General features: G+C 36.7%; 1 protein-coding gene across 1 annotated transcript in view; it reads left to right on the forward strand.

The window, feature by feature from the left end:
* Lrp2 (LDL receptor related protein 2) overlaps nucleotides 1–16,685 on the forward strand; it is a 184,431-nt gene that overhangs the window by 24,043 nt on the left and 143,703 nt on the right. Inside the window, exons 3-5 of the mRNA XM_077110314.1 lie at nucleotides 2,329–2,436; nucleotides 5,046–5,168; nucleotides 8,446–8,562. Coding sequence (XP_076966429.1) covers nucleotides 2,329–2,436; nucleotides 5,046–5,168; nucleotides 8,446–8,562 — 348 coding nt within the window. The remainder of the gene's footprint in view (nucleotides 1–2,328; nucleotides 2,437–5,045; nucleotides 5,169–8,445; nucleotides 8,563–16,685) is intronic.

Below are 16,685 nucleotides of genomic sequence, written 5' to 3' on the forward strand. Positions count from 1 at the left end.
AACAATAGGCATTTGGGAGTTCTAACAGGCATGGAAGTTACCATTGAAAAGGTGAATTTGACAAATGAATTATCATGGATCTGTTGATACATTGAGTAAATTGGATGTGATCTATTACTTTAGATAATGGAGTGATTGTGAGCTCAGTTGTGAAAATCACTGCCTATAAAGACTTACCTGATTGCAATATTTCCCATCAGTTTCAATTTTTATATGTATGATTTTAGAAAATTGGCCTTTTAGTGTTCTGAAAAACCAAACCAAACCAAAACAAAAAAACTTTTGGGTTCCTATTTTGTATTCTTTTCATGATGTATTTAACCTGGTATTTGAGCTAAAAACAAGCAACAAAAAACTTTCCAATTTGACTTGTGATAAAAGTTGCTTAAGAAATAGTATTAATATGTATTTTCAAAACAGGCAATATATCATTCTGGGAATTTTCTTTTATATACTCAGTTTCTGAGATAGTACTTTTCTTTTTCCCACAGTAATACGAAACTCTGTATGTGGACTATCCTTTACAGTTATAATTTTTCAATCAGAACTGATTTGATACTAAGAGAGACAAATGTACTGAACTTACAAATATATTATGTTGGATTACTAACAATAGACCTAATTGGTAAAAGTGACTTAATATATGTTGTGTTAATAGCTAAACCTCTAAAGCCTCTAATCTCCCATGGAAATATTGCTTTGTAGAACAAAATCCAATGAGAAGTTCTGAGATTCCAGAGTGAATTTGTACATTCCTTAGGGGCATTTTTGCAAGGGAGGTTGTTGTGTTTTAAAGGTAGTTGATAAGAGACCTGCACCACCAACCCCAGACCTGCACCACCAACCACCATCATGCATTAGTCTATAGAAGGTATTTGGGTGTACGTGCTTCTGTACCACTCGGTACCACCATTTAGCCAAGGGAAGTTTCTGACCATTTGCAGCATACATTATAAATCAGGATGTCACTACCAGACAATCAGATTTGAACATTCCATGAACAAAGTAGCCCATATTCCCTAGGAATAGATCACTTAACTATGTTTATGTCCTGTTGTTGATATGCCTGCATTTACCCAAGTCAGGATAACACATTGTTTATTTATTCTGGGAATATGTAATTGATGTGTATATTTACCTAATTTGGGGTTAATTAGCCAAAAATTGAAATGGGTAATTTAGCATGATTGCTTCAGTACAGGGGGAAAATAAAATTATTCTTCCAACTCTGAAAATTACTCCCTATCCCTTGGGTTTGTGAAAGAATAATTTTGAGTCTTCTCCAAGTTGGGCTGGTTGTTGGCTGTTTTCTTTTAAAAAAAATTTTGTACTTGGCACATAATGCTTGGGAAGTTCACTGGCCAGATATTTGGGGAAGCTTGGAGGATTTCCAATTGCCAAATTAGTTCCCTGGAGAGACCCAGGGAAATTGCAGGATATATTTGCTGAATGAAATTAATTTGTTTAAGTCATGTTCTCTTTCTAATGTCAGTAGGGGATACTATTGCCACTTGGGGATGAGATAACCTTTGGTGCCAAGCTTGTGCACTTATAGTTGGCTGTAGATTTTTTTTTTGCCTTTAAACAAAGTATTCATTTGAAGAAATGAGCTTACAGACTTGGCAATTTACAAATTCATTAAAAAAAAAAGCCAGAATATTGATCTGAATTTAAGGATGAAGTGCTGTAACTTGCTATGTATGATTTGAAAAATGTAAGGTGAGAAACTCAAAAAAGCACAGTCAAGCAGATCAAAAGTTAAACATGATGTTATCAACCAGAGATAACCACTGGTAACATTTTGATCTTTTGACATTTTTCTTTTTTCTGTATGTGACTTTGTTAGAGGTGAAATTTTGCATCCTTGTCTTTGTTTACATTACATTGTAAATATTTCTCCAAAAATAATTAGAAATTCTCATAACCATTTTCAAAAATTTATAGTAGGAGGCTTGAAATTTCTTTTATTATAAATAATGTGATAAAAATCTTTATATTTACATAAATATTTGTCTAATTCTCTGGTTAGGTCCTGAGAAAAAAATACTTAGGAAAAAAATTACTAAGGTAAAAAAAAAGAACATTTTTTAAAAACAGGATGCACTTTGTCAAATTGGTCACATCAGGGTACGCTCTAATCAACTATATTATGAAAATGACCTCTCTACAGACCAACAAGGAAATTTTTTTTTATATTATCACTATAAAAGTGTTTCCTAATTAAAAAAAATGTTTTGCATTTCTTTGGTTACTAATTAGTTGAATGATTTTTCATTTTTATCAAAAATTTGTATTTCTTTAATAAAATGTCTTTCTTGGGTATTATAGAATGTGACAGTGGGCATTTTCGCTGTGGAAATGGGCACTGTATCCCTGAAGCCTGGAGGTGTGATGGTACTGGGGACTGTTCGGACGACACAGATGAAGCTGGCTGCCGTAAGTGGGGAAGGACCGGGCTAAGCTCTTTTTGATGCTTTGTGTTGATTTAAAGAGCTATGCTTAGTGATAGATCCAAGGCTGGGTTCAAATCATTTGTAATCTGTATAACTGAATAAGAGAATCCATGGTATTAATAATAGTTTCACTCCCTTTAAGGAAGATGTTCAATTTACATCAGTTTCTATCTTACCCTTGTCCCATGGCCACAACTTTGATATGGAAATTAATTTTGCCATTAGTTTTTTGAAATCTATAAGTGACTGTTGCTGATCTATTCACTCTGGAAGTTTTTATTAGTTTTTTGAAATCTATAAGTGACTGTTGCTGATCTATTCACTCTGGAAGTTTTTCAAATCAACAAAAATAAAAAATAATATGATTTGTACTCCAATGAGGAGTCAATTCTTATATAAAAGATGTAATGTAGAGCTGGGTGTGGTGGTGCACACCTGTAATCCCAGTGACCTTGGATGCTGAGGCATGAGAATCACAAGTTTGAGGCCAGCCTCAGCAACTTAGTGAAACCCTGTTTCAAATTAATAATAAAAAAAATAAAAACAAATGTAGTGTAACTTGTGAATAAAGAAATAAAAAAAGTGTTTAGTGTGATATTGTTTTTTAAAAATTCTAGTTAAAAATGTGATAAAGTAAATCCTAAATGTAAGTAATTATAATTTTTACATGTATTCATATAGCTTCCAAAATTATGCTGAGGTGGCTTTTAGATTAGGAAAGTGAGCTCTAAAGAAGTTATTGCTTATTGTAGCCTCACAGTTGGTGAGTGCCTTGCATAAGTCCCTGCCCTTAAGTCCACTGCTCTTTCTTATTTGGCTTAGGTGATCAATCACTTTGCTGTAATAGGTAAGCAGACAAGGGTTATAATCCCATGACCAGGAAAGCAGGTGAAAAAACCCTTGTTTTGAATTGTCCACATCCTGTGGGCACCCCAGAACTGCCAAACTTGGGTGTTTTGTTTGATGATGACTCATTTGAAAATGTCGGGAAGGGTAAGAAATTGGACCCATCCAGTGCTTCTCAAACTTTCAGGCACAAATGGATCACCTTGGAACTTGTGAAAGTGCATATTTTGACTCCATGTGCATGGGGAGGGACCAGAGATTCTCCACATCTCAAAGTTCCCAGCTGACACCTGATGCTCATACTTGGAATAGGAGAGCAGCTATTTTGTGGAGACATCATCCTGTGCTATCAGTTTGCTTCCTTTGGGCTTACTGAGTTCACTTAAAAAAAAAAAAATAATATGAGCAAAAACCTCAGAGGAAGCAAATTGAGAACAGTGTAATCTGGGATAGAGGAATAAAGGAAAAGTTATACCATCAAGTCTTCTGAGAGTGTTACTACATATCAAGGTCTTATGACAACAATACCAAAGACAAAGATGATAGCAACCAGCATTATATGGCACTTTTGGAGATATTATTTATTTATTTTTTTACAATGAACTATGAGATAAGAATAGTCTCCATTTTATAATGCATGTAGTAAGGCTCAGAGAACTTGCCAAAGATCCTAAAGCAAATAAATTGTGGGAATAATGATTATTTGATTCTGGGTCTTCTTTTCCATATCTCATGGATTTTCTGGTTCATCTTGATACTTCACTATTAGATATTATAAAACATTTCAAACAATTTAACAAACACTCATGGTTAATTTTGATTAAATTAATTTAATAATTTTGTCATATATTTGATATATGTATAGTTGGGCTATTTCTTTTATTGTTTTTTCTTTTTTGTTACTGGGATCAAACCCAGGGTCTGCTGCATGCTAGGCAAGTGCTCTACCATGGAGCAACATCTCCAGTATTTTTAATTTTTTTTTCTTTATTTTGAGGCAGGGTCTGAGTTAACCTGGAGCCCAGTAAATTGCTGAGGCTGGCCTGGAATTTGTGATCCTCTTTTCTCAGCTTCCCGGGTAGCTGGGATTATAGGAGTGTGCCACTGAGTCTGGCTATTCTCTGTTTTTATAATGTTTGGGTCAACAGTTTGTTTTGATCCCATTGATGAGATTATCTGACAATGAACTTTAATAAAGTTCACAGACTTCAAATATATTGAGCAGAACTTGACGTGTGTGTGTGTGTGTGTGTGTGTGTGTGTGTGTGTGTATGTGATACTGGGGATTGAGCTTAGCGTGCTGAACCAATGAATTACATCCCAATCCTTTTTATTTTTTTATTTTGAGACAATATCTTGCTGAATTGCTGAGACTGGCCTTGAACCTGTGAGCTTCTTGCTTCAGCCTCCCGAGTAGTTGAAATTATAGAAGTGTGACACTGCCCCTGGTGACATAGTGTTTTGTTTTTGTTTTTTGTAGTACTGAACATTGAACCCACGGTGCTCTACCACTGAATTATATTCCCAGCCCTTTTTATTTTATTTTTGAGACAGGTCTCACTAAGTTGTCCAGGCTGGCCTTGAACTTCAGATCCTCCTGCCTCAGTCTCCCTAGTAGCTAGGATTATAGGATTATAGGCAGGTGCTGCCATGCTTGGTGACATATGGTCTTTTGCAGTAAGAATGTTATTTCTGGTATAATGGGACAGATGTTTGCCATAGTGAGTTCTTTTTTGGTTGTTTCAGCTCGTCAATCCTGCCAGTCGGGTAATTTCCAGTGTGAGAGTGAAGGAAACTGCATCCCCCAAACGTGGGTGTGTGACAATGAGGAGGACTGTTCGGATGGCTCAGATGAACATCAGCATTGCCGTATGTGTTTAGAGAGGCATCTTGTTTTGTTTTTTTTGGACATTTCAAATCTAATCTGTCACAGATAGGTTACACACAATGTGATGATTCTTTGTACATAAATACTGAGCTAGATGTTAAGTGACCAGAGAACCTATGCCAGCAATTCAGAGGGTGAATGACATTGAAAAGGGTGAATGTACTAAAGACTTAGAAATATGTCCCAGCAATTTGGAATTGGGATAGGTTCCCAATCTTTAATTTGGTTTATATTATGTTCAAGTAAGAAAGAAAATATTTGCTCATTCGCATGGTTGGCAGTCGGACGAAATCCGTTTGCTCCAGGGGCCCTCTCTGCATTCAGTACTTTCACCTCTGTGGCCCAAGTATTAAATTCTCTTTTTTGGACTACTACAAGCTAGTCTTTTAGAGGCATTGTTGGTAGTGACTTCAGTGTTACTACATGGTATGAGCTGCCACAAGAAAGAAAATATTAGCAATGAGTCGACCCTGGCAATGGGTGCATCCCTGGATAAGGCCCCACTATAATCTCATCATGCTCATGATTTCAGTGACCTTCTGTGGGCTGATGAGACCCAAATCCGTGCCTATACTTTAGTCTTGTGGATTAAACTACTTTTTGAATATCTCCAAGGTACATCAAACAAAAGGTGCCTCAACTGAAACCAGTTATCTTCCCCCACTGAACTGACTTTTCCCACCATATTTGCTGGTCTATGTGCTTTATCTCTATTAATAGAAATAAAATTTAGCCCACTAGAAGTTACTGGAAGAGAGTACAAAACCAAAAGTAGCCCAGTTGGGGCTCTTTTACTTGTTAACCTATACTTCATGAAATATATTTCATAATGTAAGTATTTTATTACATAAAAGTAATTTGTAAATGACATGAAAGAGGTAATCAATTCACATGGAAAGGTTATTACAACCCCCTTGGCGACCATGCTAGAATCTTGGAAGTTGTTCTTGATTCTTTCCTCTCCTTCACCGACTCCTGCCTAATTTGCCTTATAAACATTTCTAAGGTTTCTTTCTTATTTTCTATTATGTGGCCACTCACTGTCAGCATCTCTCACCTGGATGGCTGCAACAGCCTCTGGATTGGCTTCTTTGCCTCCAGTCCTGTGCCCCGCTCAGGGTCTCCCCAACACTGATGATGAAAAGATCTTACCAAAACCCTTTGCCCAATCTCCATCACCTCCAGTTGTGATTCCTGCCTGGAAATGTCCATATGGGGCACCGTAGTGCTTGCAGTTTCCTGTTCCAGCCTTTTGCCTCCATTCCTCCTGCCTGAAGAATCATTGCTACATAGTCCTTATTTCCTTTTGGTCTAGATTACTGCTACTTCTCCTTTAAAACCCAGCAGAGGTGTCCCTTCCTCAGGAAACTGTCCCAATCTCATGTTCCTGTCCCAGGGTAAATTTGGGACCCTTCTGTGACGCTTCTATAGTTCCTGTGATGTTTCTATAGTTCCTGTAATTTACTTTCATAATTATTTTCTAATTATTTCTTAAAGGACTCCCCCAGAAGACTATGAACTCCTTAAAGATAGGGATTGTGCCTAATTCATCTTGAGATTCTCAATGTTGGTGAACTTGGTGGCACCTAGTAGACCCTCAATAGATGTTTGTGTAATGAGCAAATAAAGCATTAGATCAGCTCATGGAATTATGTAATTTTTACCTGTCATTTCTCTACATTTAATGAGCTTTTAATTACTCCCTCAAACTCTTTGAAATCTTAAGTCCAAAAATATTTGGGCTTGATTTTAAGAAGAAAGCCATGATCATTAACATAATATTGGCACCTGCTTTATTTTCTTTTCATCATACTTAAGACCACTCATAACCTACCTTTTCAGGAATAAAATAAATCTCTTTAATTTTATGTGACAATTGAAAATATATATTTAAATACAGTATGTGGAAATATAATCTTTTAAACTTTATTCAAGGTAAAATAGTGTTTCTGTCGTGGGTAGAATTTAGACATTGAAGTGCCTTCTAGAAGAGTTTATCTATTCTGACCTTATTAATAAAAGTAAAATTTAGTCTGCAGATACTCAGTGATGGGAGAAAATATGAAATCTGTAAGCATTTCAGAAATAGGCAGACTGCAAAACATTTCCTATTCAAAAACTGCATGATACCTTCATGAGAAAGCAAATTGAAGGAAGGAACAAAGTGACAGGAAAGATACAATCAATTAAGCATGGAAAGGGTTTTCAAAAAATATGCATGAAATTCTGAATGTTTGAAATTTCAAGTATAAACTCTAAAGCTGTCATTTTTAACTTGTTTCTTAGTAAGATTTTTCTAACAATTTTGAGATATATATATATATATATATATATATATATATATATATATATATATATATATATATATATATACCATTTTTTTTTCAGAAAACCAAAAACCAACTTTGCTGAACCTAAGTATTTAACTATACAGAGGTATAGGAAGCTCTGTAAAATTCAGGCGAAAACCTCTTCCATTAGAGGATTACATTTTTTTTTAGACGATCATGTTTCTCAAATGCTTCTCTTTTTATGTGGACAGTAAAAAAAAAAAAATCACATGATAAGATAATGTTACCAAGTCTAGGTAGTTCCTGCCTGAGCTACAGAACACCTTTCCCTCATGCTTGCAGGCAACAATCATTCCATTTTATGTTTTGTCCAGAGACTCACTTGATAAACTGCTGATGCCCTGCTTCTACCTGAACTCATCGACATAGGATAAAATCAAACTAAAGATTTTTTTGTTCATAAAATTGACACATGGACAATGTAGACACTTTATAAAACAGAAAACTGTAAAGAAAAAAAAACATAAAATCACTCATATTCCCACCATTCAGGAATAACCACTGTTAATCCTTTGACATATTTCCTTGTTCAAAAAAGGATTTCAGTGGGGGAGGGGTGCTTGCCAATCCTTGCTTAATCCCTATGTCTTATTTCACTCATCATCTTTACCATGTATCTTTCCAGTATATATTGTATTCTCAACATAGGTGGATCATGCAGTTGTCTACACTAGCATGCTGGAGGGTCTTTATTGTTCTGAGGGCATTTTGACAATATAATATCTTTGCTTTTGCATGGTAAGCTTAGCTTGGTGGTAGCAGGGTACTCTGCCTTGTATCCCTGTGAACTTTTATGCCCAGTATCTGTTCTGCTTTCCAATATCCTCACTCATACTTGGGAACTATCAGCTGGTTAGTTTGTGTCAGACTGTGATGATAAATTAAGTAATGTCTTTCCCCTTCACAGCTGGGAGGACATGCTCAAGCCATCAGTTGACGTGCTCCAACGGTGAGTGTGTTCCGAGGGAATACCTGTGCGACCATGTCAGAGACTGCTCAGATGGAACTGACGAGAGAGACTGCCGTGAGTCCATTTCAGTCTTTGCACTGTATTTAGTTTCACCCTTGTCCCTTTGGCATTTTAATCAATTTGTTAGATTTGTTGATGGACAGAAATGCCTACAATACTCCTCTTGTTGTTGAAATCTCTTGGCAGATTCTTTTGTGGATTAGGGGTGATGTTCTGATAGGAGTCTATTTTTAACAAGACATTGTAAAGTTTGTCCTGCCTTACTTAGCCCATCAAGTTTTTTGCATGTTTTGAAGTAGGAAACTTTTAACATAGAATCTGGAAAAATGATTGAATATGCTGAGTATAAAATAGAGTTTGGTCAATTTTAACTTTTATTACACTGCTATAGAAAATTGGTGGATACAGTTTCTCATTAATTTTTCTGCTTTTGTGGATACCACATTTTCCAGATTATCTTTGGAAAGTATTATATTCTGAAAATGGCTTTCCTGGGCTGGGGTGTAGCCTCACCTCCCCTCCCCCCCCCCCCCGCCCCCGGAAATGACAGGCAGAAGGAAAGCAAATGGTTTTCCCTATAATGGCAATATATCAGTTTGTAACTGATTGCCATAAGCTAAGGCATATAAGTCACAATATTCTGTGTGTAATACATAGATATTACCATAACCAAAGCAAGAAAATACAGACATGTTGTATTATGTACTAACAAGAGTAAACTGCCTCTCTTGAGGTTTATACCAAATTGTTAGAATGAATATAAAAATACAGAAATTAGTTACTATGTCATTCTTTTTAATTTTTGAATGTAATGCTGGGGATTGAACCCAAGTCATTGTACATGCTAAGCAAATACTCTGTCTTTGAGCTACATTCTCGGCCATTTTTAAAATTTTGAGTTAGAGTCTGGTTAAATTGCCCACATTGGCCTCAAACTTCCAATCTTCGTGTCTCAACCTCATGAGAGGCTGGGATTACAGTCATGCACTACAGTACCTGATCTTGTGTCAGGTTTATAGTCAACCTAATTCTGTCTTTAACCTTAGAAATACCCAATTTCTCTTAAAAGTCTGCCATTTGTGATTTTGTCCATAACTTCCTTGAGTTTTTATACGTTTCTTCCTGACATTATTTTTAGCATACTCCTGTGTTTATCACATGTTTCATGGAGATGCTTCCTTTGTTTTGCTCTTAAATTTATATTTAAAGCTTCAAGGAAGCTTTTTTGTCACTGAGACCAAAATACCTGACAAAAACAATATTCAGGAGGGAAAGTTTATTTTGGCTCACAGTTTCAGAGGTTCAGTCCATGATGTGATGACTCCATAGCTCTGGGCTATGGTGTGGTGGAGGAAAGCATCTCTGAACATGGCAACCAGGAAGCAGAAGGAGCTCTGCTCACCAGGGACAAAATATAAACCTCCAAAGCATACCCCCTATGATCTACTTCCTCTAGGCATACCCTACCACTCAGTCAATCCATATCAGTGGATTAATCCACTGATTAGGTTACATCTCTCATAATCCAGTCATTTCACTTCTGAAAATTCTTGTATTGTTTCACACATGAGCTATTGGTGGACACCTCATTTCTAAAACACAACATCAAGTATTCTAATAACTGGTGAACAGATTTTATGTATCTTAGAAACTTTGATCAAATGCTTCTCAGTTATTATGTATCCAATGAATTTAAGGTTTAAGCTTTAGCCTGTTCTCATGGGATACCACCTCTACTGTTAAGTCCCTTCCTTTGAGCCAAGTGGTATATTTTATGCCTCTTAATGAAAGGTCTATTTTCTATAATTTTTTTTAACTAATCTTTCCAACACGGTGCCATGTATAGGGTGGAAGCTTACATAAATTAACTATGGTAAGCAAGTTGCTTCTGTTAATGGAGGGAATATTTGTATATGAGAAATGGAAAGACCTGTGCCTGGGTTTGATCCCTAGCATCATACAAAAAAATAAGAAAGACTGACACAGTAACTAATTCCTATATTTTTATATGTCCAGATTCATATTGAATATGAACCATTACCACTCTTGTACAATTTTATTTTATTTTGTGTTGCAATGCTGGGAATCCAACCCAAGGTCTCATGTAGGCTAGGCAAGTGCTCTGCCACTGAGCTACAAACCCCACGCTTGGACAATTTTAAAATCAATATACTTCTTCAGTTTTTCTTCCATTGAATGTTACTTACTTCACTTATTTTTCTTTTTTTGAAATAAAGGTCTGTGCTATTTATCTATTTTCTAGCAGAATTTCTGGTACATTTATGTTCTGGAATAATTTTCATTCTAAATGTTCTCTTTTGAAAGAGATTATGGTACCTCCAATTTGAATTTCCCTTCACTTTGGAAATTATGCAGAGCATTTAGATCTCACACTAGTAGTTTTAGAGATGGTAATGCACAGCTAGCACACAAGTTAAGGACTCTCCGACTTTGTGAGGCAAACACTAGGTCTTTCACTGAGACAAGTGAAGAAAATATTTTTGATTAATTATGGTGGTAAATCATATATTTTTGCAACATTTTGTAAATTTCAGGTTATTATATAAATTATTATTATTTTTAGGTTCCTTAATGAGAACAATAAGGCAGGCAGTTATTTACTCTCTTATGAATAAAGAAATGAAAACTTCAAAGGGTCTAGACTGGCTCATCCAAGATTGTGTGGCAGAGTTGGTGCTTGGCTCGTCTTCTGGTTTCAAGTCTAGAGATTGCCCCTCATGAAGGACAGAAGAGGAGAGTCCTCCCTTATGCCAGTTTAAAAGAGTACTGGAGGCTTGTGTCACCCGCCAATAGCCTGTATCTTTATCCCTTATTTGCAAGTGGATAAAAATGAGTGCCTTATTGCAAATGCAATGGAAATGCTACTTTGGGGAAAATAAAAGGCAGCTGAAACAGACGGTTTGGACGTTTTCCATGAGCACCCTGCAGCCAAGTCTAAAGTTGCTAGTACAACTGCCTCACAACTTTGCCAATGGACCGTCTGGAAAAGCCTGGCAGGATATGAGCATGCAAGTAGCCCTGATAAAAGGAAAGAAGGGAAGAAGCTGAGCTTTATAAAATAACCAAGTAGGAATTTTTAATCAAACATTTTTATTAAAAAATAATTCAGTACAACTAATTGGTGAAATAAGAATTTGTTAAGAAAGACATCTGGATTTATAGCTGCTTCTTTCTGGAATGATGTAAATCATAAACTTTTCAGGACACAGCATGACCCTAAACACAAGTTTTTTTTTTTTTTTTCCCTGTGGTACTGGGAATTGAACCAGGGACACTTACCACTAAGCTACATCCCTGCCCTTTATATTTTTAATTTTGAGACATGTTCTTGCTAAATCGCTGAGGCCAGCCTTGAACTTGTGACCCTCCTGCCTCAGCTTCCTTAGGGATAATCCTGGCTGGGATTATAGGCGTGTGCCTCCATGCCTGGCTCATATCAGGGATTTTGTGATGAGATCTTCTTTCCTATTTCCCTCTACCTTATTTATTTGTTTTTATTTTTTTATTTGTGGAAGAGTGTTAAAAACCCTCACACATCAGAGGAAATTAAGAAAAGGATCTTCATACTTACTCATTGGTGCTTTGATCTGTTGATAGCCAGATAGACACAGAAGGAAATGAATGGCCAGGATCAAAGTTCTTAGAAAGTGGCAGTATGGTGGTGGGGCAGGATTGGCTCCGTTTTGTTTTCCCTCTGTTTGAGGCTCTTGTGGAAAATGGGAAAGGGGACTGCCATTCACCAGTCACTATCCTGTGCACTTTTCACATTGGCAGGTGTAATCTCCTGCTTTATGGGGATTATAAAGTTTACTAAGAAGCCAGGGCAGAGGAGTTGTAACTTTAACCTACATTTAAACTATCGGTGCTCCAAGCTCTTAGAATACTTTTCTTTAACAAAAAACATTTATAAAATAGTTTTGCCTGAAGATTACTTAGCTATTTAAAAAAAATTATTTTACTGTGGAGGTTTTAACATATGAAACCAGAATGAACTGTATAGTGAATCTCTTTCTACTTATCACTCAGTTATATCAATTATCAGTTCATGAATAGTCTCATTTTACCTACATCCATTTATTCTCCTTACACCATATTATGAAGCAATTCTCAGGATCATATAATTTTATCTGTTAATATTTTAGTATTTATCTGTATAATAAACAAAACCACAATATCATTATCATGCCTAAAAAGTTAAAACAACTGTTCTTTAAAGTAATTAGATATATAGTCAGTTTTTTAAAAAATTCCCTAAATTGTCTTGCTATTATTTTTACAGTTTGATTACTTAATTTAGAATCCAAATAAAATATTTATGTAGGAGGTAGTTGATATATTTCTGAAGAATTTTTATTTGGAGGTTTTCCTTCTATTTCTGTTCTTTACTCCTTACAATTGGTGAAAACAAAACAAAGCAAAACAGGTTACTTGTCTTGGTGTTTTCCACAATCTGGACTTTTGCCTTTGAATTTCCTGGAAATTGCCCAGATCTGAAATTACCTAGATGTCAACTGCAGCACTAATGACATTTGGGGCCAGATAAATTTTTATTATGCTGGGCTGTCTTGTGGATTATGGAATGTCCAGCAGTATCCCTGGCCTCTGTGTATTTGAGCACCTCCCAGTTGTGACAACTAAAAATGTCCTCAAATTTTGTCAAACATCCTTTGGGACAAAAATCACCTTTGTACTGCTTCAATTAAAATGACTAATCTAAAATAATCTGCTCTAATGCCATCCATTTCCCTGCAAATTCCATGATTTTGTCATTTTTTAGTGCAGAGTAATACTCCTTTGTGTATAAATGCCACATTTTTTTTTATCCATTCATCTATTGAAGATTAACATTAAACAGGGACGAGAGGTGGGAGGGAAAGGGAGAGAGAAGGGAAATTGCATGGAAATGGAAGGAGACCCTCATTGTTATACAAAATTACATATAAGAGGAAGTGAGGGGAAAGGGAAAAAAAAAACAAGGGGGAGAAATGAATTACAGTAGATGGGGTAGACAGAGAAGATGGGAGGGGAGGGGAGGGGAGGGGGGATAGTAGAGGATAGGAAAGGCAGCAGAACACATCAGACACTAGTATGGCAATATGTAAAATAGTGGATGTGTATGGTGTGATTCTGCAATCTGTATACGGGGTAAAAATGGGAGTTCATAACCCACTTGAATCAAATGTATGAAATATGATATGTCAAGAGCTATGTAATGTTTTGAACAAACAATAGTAAAAATTTAAAAAAAATAAAAATGACTAATCTAAAGTATTGAACCTCTAAATCAGAGGAGGGGTGGAGATGGTTCATCAAGGTGAGAATAATTTGTGTTTAAGGTTGTATGTTTCCATCAGGGGGCACACAATGCCACCCGCTCTCTTTGTGATTTCCCATGTGATCAAGGATCAAGTGAGATTTGACCAGAAATAATTTTTGTTTTATTGTTTCCACAGTCATGAAGCGTAGGAACCATTACTTCTCTAGAAATGTCATATCTGCCTATGGATTTGACTTTTTTCTGTTTCTCGGAAATAAATCAGATTGTCTATCTGGATGAGTCTAAATATATTTGGCACCTAGAAACCACAGGGAGGGATATTGAAAAAGCTTCAAGGAAGAACTCAATTCCATCCTCCACCCCCATACCTCCCAATATTTGAAAGAATCAGGAAGCCTATCCCTGGAGCTCAGGGCCCTGCCTGTTAGACCAGACCCTGTGTTAGAGTGCCTACACTCTCAAGCTTCTAAAATCAAGACATTGGGCTCCAAGACAGAGAAACTTGTGTCCATTCCAGGCATTCCTTTCTAGAACAAAGAATAGTGTGTGAGAGTCTTCTCAGAGAGGTAGGGAGAAGGGAGGTAAGAAAATGGATGAGGTAGTGAGAAAAGAGAGGAGAGTATTCGGGTTCCAATAAAAAGATTACCTTGGAAATAAATTTGGTATAGCATGAGAGATTCGTATCTCCATCTTTTTACCTGCTATATTCTTAGAGACTTAAGAATATTCTACAGCTTGTGAAATATTTCTGAATATGTTTGTATATATGTATCTATATATGTGTGTGTATCTCTATCTAAGCCTATATTTATATTTGTGAAACAGGCAAAAACTCATATTTCCCCCTAAGTTATTTTATTATTCAGTCTGGTCATCAGGGATCTGATATTCAACAACTTGTCAATTAATTTTTTTTTTCTTTTTTAAGGAACAGATTCAAAACTGCAGTCCATTTTACTTCTAATGGGATTAGCATCAAGGAAAACCCACTCATGCAGAGTGTAAGATAAACATCAGAACAATGCAGCAATTATGGGTCATTCAATTAATATATTGAAGTGACTTTGGGTTGCTCAAAAATACTGCAGTCTTTTTTTCAGAGAAATGAAAAGATTATTTTGTTTTATTGAGTACCATATTAGAATGATTTTGGTGTGAGTAAAACTATCGCTAATTATCGTGGGTTTGCAGCACTTCTCCTTTGTTGCTTAGGAATGCCAAAGAAAGGGTACAATCCCTGCTACAATGAAGGCTTTCTTGCTGGTAATCAGCAGTGTTTGGTCTGCCTGCAACTGGGGCCGCTTTGTCCCTGAAGTTTTATTCCTATTGACTTTCTGTTCTTTAGGATTTAAACATTTCCCTTTGTATATCTAACTGCTGAAACTCCAACCGGGGGAACAGTTGGAAGGGAGTGATGAAGATGGTAGTCATTCCCTGACTCTGAGGGCTTCAGAAGGGCACCTTCTTTCAGCTCAGTTCCACACGTTAGCCTGCCTGTCAAGCCTTGCTCCAGGGACCCCATCTTACATGCCACAGCACACATGCACCTTTGCAGCATTCTCACAGTCGGGATAGGATTCGGAGCCTGAGACCTTGAGGAAAGAGGAGAATCTTTTGTATATCTTTTGAATGTTTCCATCATTCAAGTACTTTCTAAATATTTCCAGCCATTGCCCGATTTCTGTGCTCCTTTATAAAACAATGTGATGTGGAAATGTCTTTAATGACTGTTTCTATTTACTCTCCTCCTTTGTTTTCTTGAGGCTACTGAAAGCGATCCTGCATTTCCACCAATCCTCTGAAAACATTCTTGTTAATGCACCACTGGCTGCCATTTTGCTGAACCTAATGGTTCTTGTTCAAATATCTCCTCCCCAGAGATACTTCCCACTGTCACTGTTTGTTATTTCACTCTGCTTTATTTTTGTAACATTTTTATCCACGCACATTTACTTTAATGTCCAGTGTTCCTTTCCTCCAAACAGAGTATAAGTACCACGAGAGCAGGGATTTTCATTTTTTTCTCTGTCTCGTATTTAGTTCTTTTGAATGAATATCTAAGAAAGACTGTGGGAACTTCTACTTTGCTTTTATTTTACCTCTGTATTCAAAGTATCCAGGAAGTCAGATTTCAAGAACCATATCTTCAGTAGGACAGAATTCTAACTAAGGCAGGCAGTGCCCTGAGGAGTAACTGGTTCCTGGCCTACTGACATTTCACCCAGATGACTGTCTGAATTATCTTGGTCCAAGTTCCCAGCAGGGGGATAACTACACCATTTCTAGTGACTGGAATGTGGCCTCCCATAATCCTGGGGAGCAGTTAGCCTTCCTATCTCTTTGATTAGTCTTTGCCTGTATATTCTGCCAAAGTCATTGGAAATAGGAAGAGATGGGAAAGACACCAAGGTATTTTGTGGCCCTGAGTGAAAACACGTGGGCCCCTAGTTCCTCCTATGTAGAACCAGTGTCTCTGATACAGTGCACATTGTACATGTTTGCTCATCCGTGACAAGGCCTCTTACTTCTTTGCAATGTTCTTTAGAACTTTTGATGTACAATTTTCCATCTTGTTTCTCATTGACTCCAGTATTAGAGCTTGGATGAGGTTTTTCAAACTTATTTTTAAGCAATTTAGTATTGCATCAGTCTTTATCTGCCCTGTGGATTTTGGTGATAGCTCCATGTATGGGAAGATGGAGGGGCTTCGGATCCAGAGTTCCTCTCAGACACATTTCTAAGATCAGGTCCCAACTGATAGAGACTAGATAGGAATTTGGGGGCTTAAGCCCTGGCTAGTACAAAGGGAGCAGGATAAGGAAACCTTGATAACTTCTTGGATCTCCCTTTTTGACTTGGCTTCCTTAAAGTGGCTTAG

Source organism: Callospermophilus lateralis, chromosome 9 (genome assembly GCF_048772815.1).
Source record: "Callospermophilus lateralis isolate mCalLat2 chromosome 9, mCalLat2.hap1, whole genome shotgun sequence".
NCBI lineage: Eukaryota > Metazoa > Chordata > Mammalia > Rodentia > Sciuridae > Callospermophilus > Callospermophilus lateralis.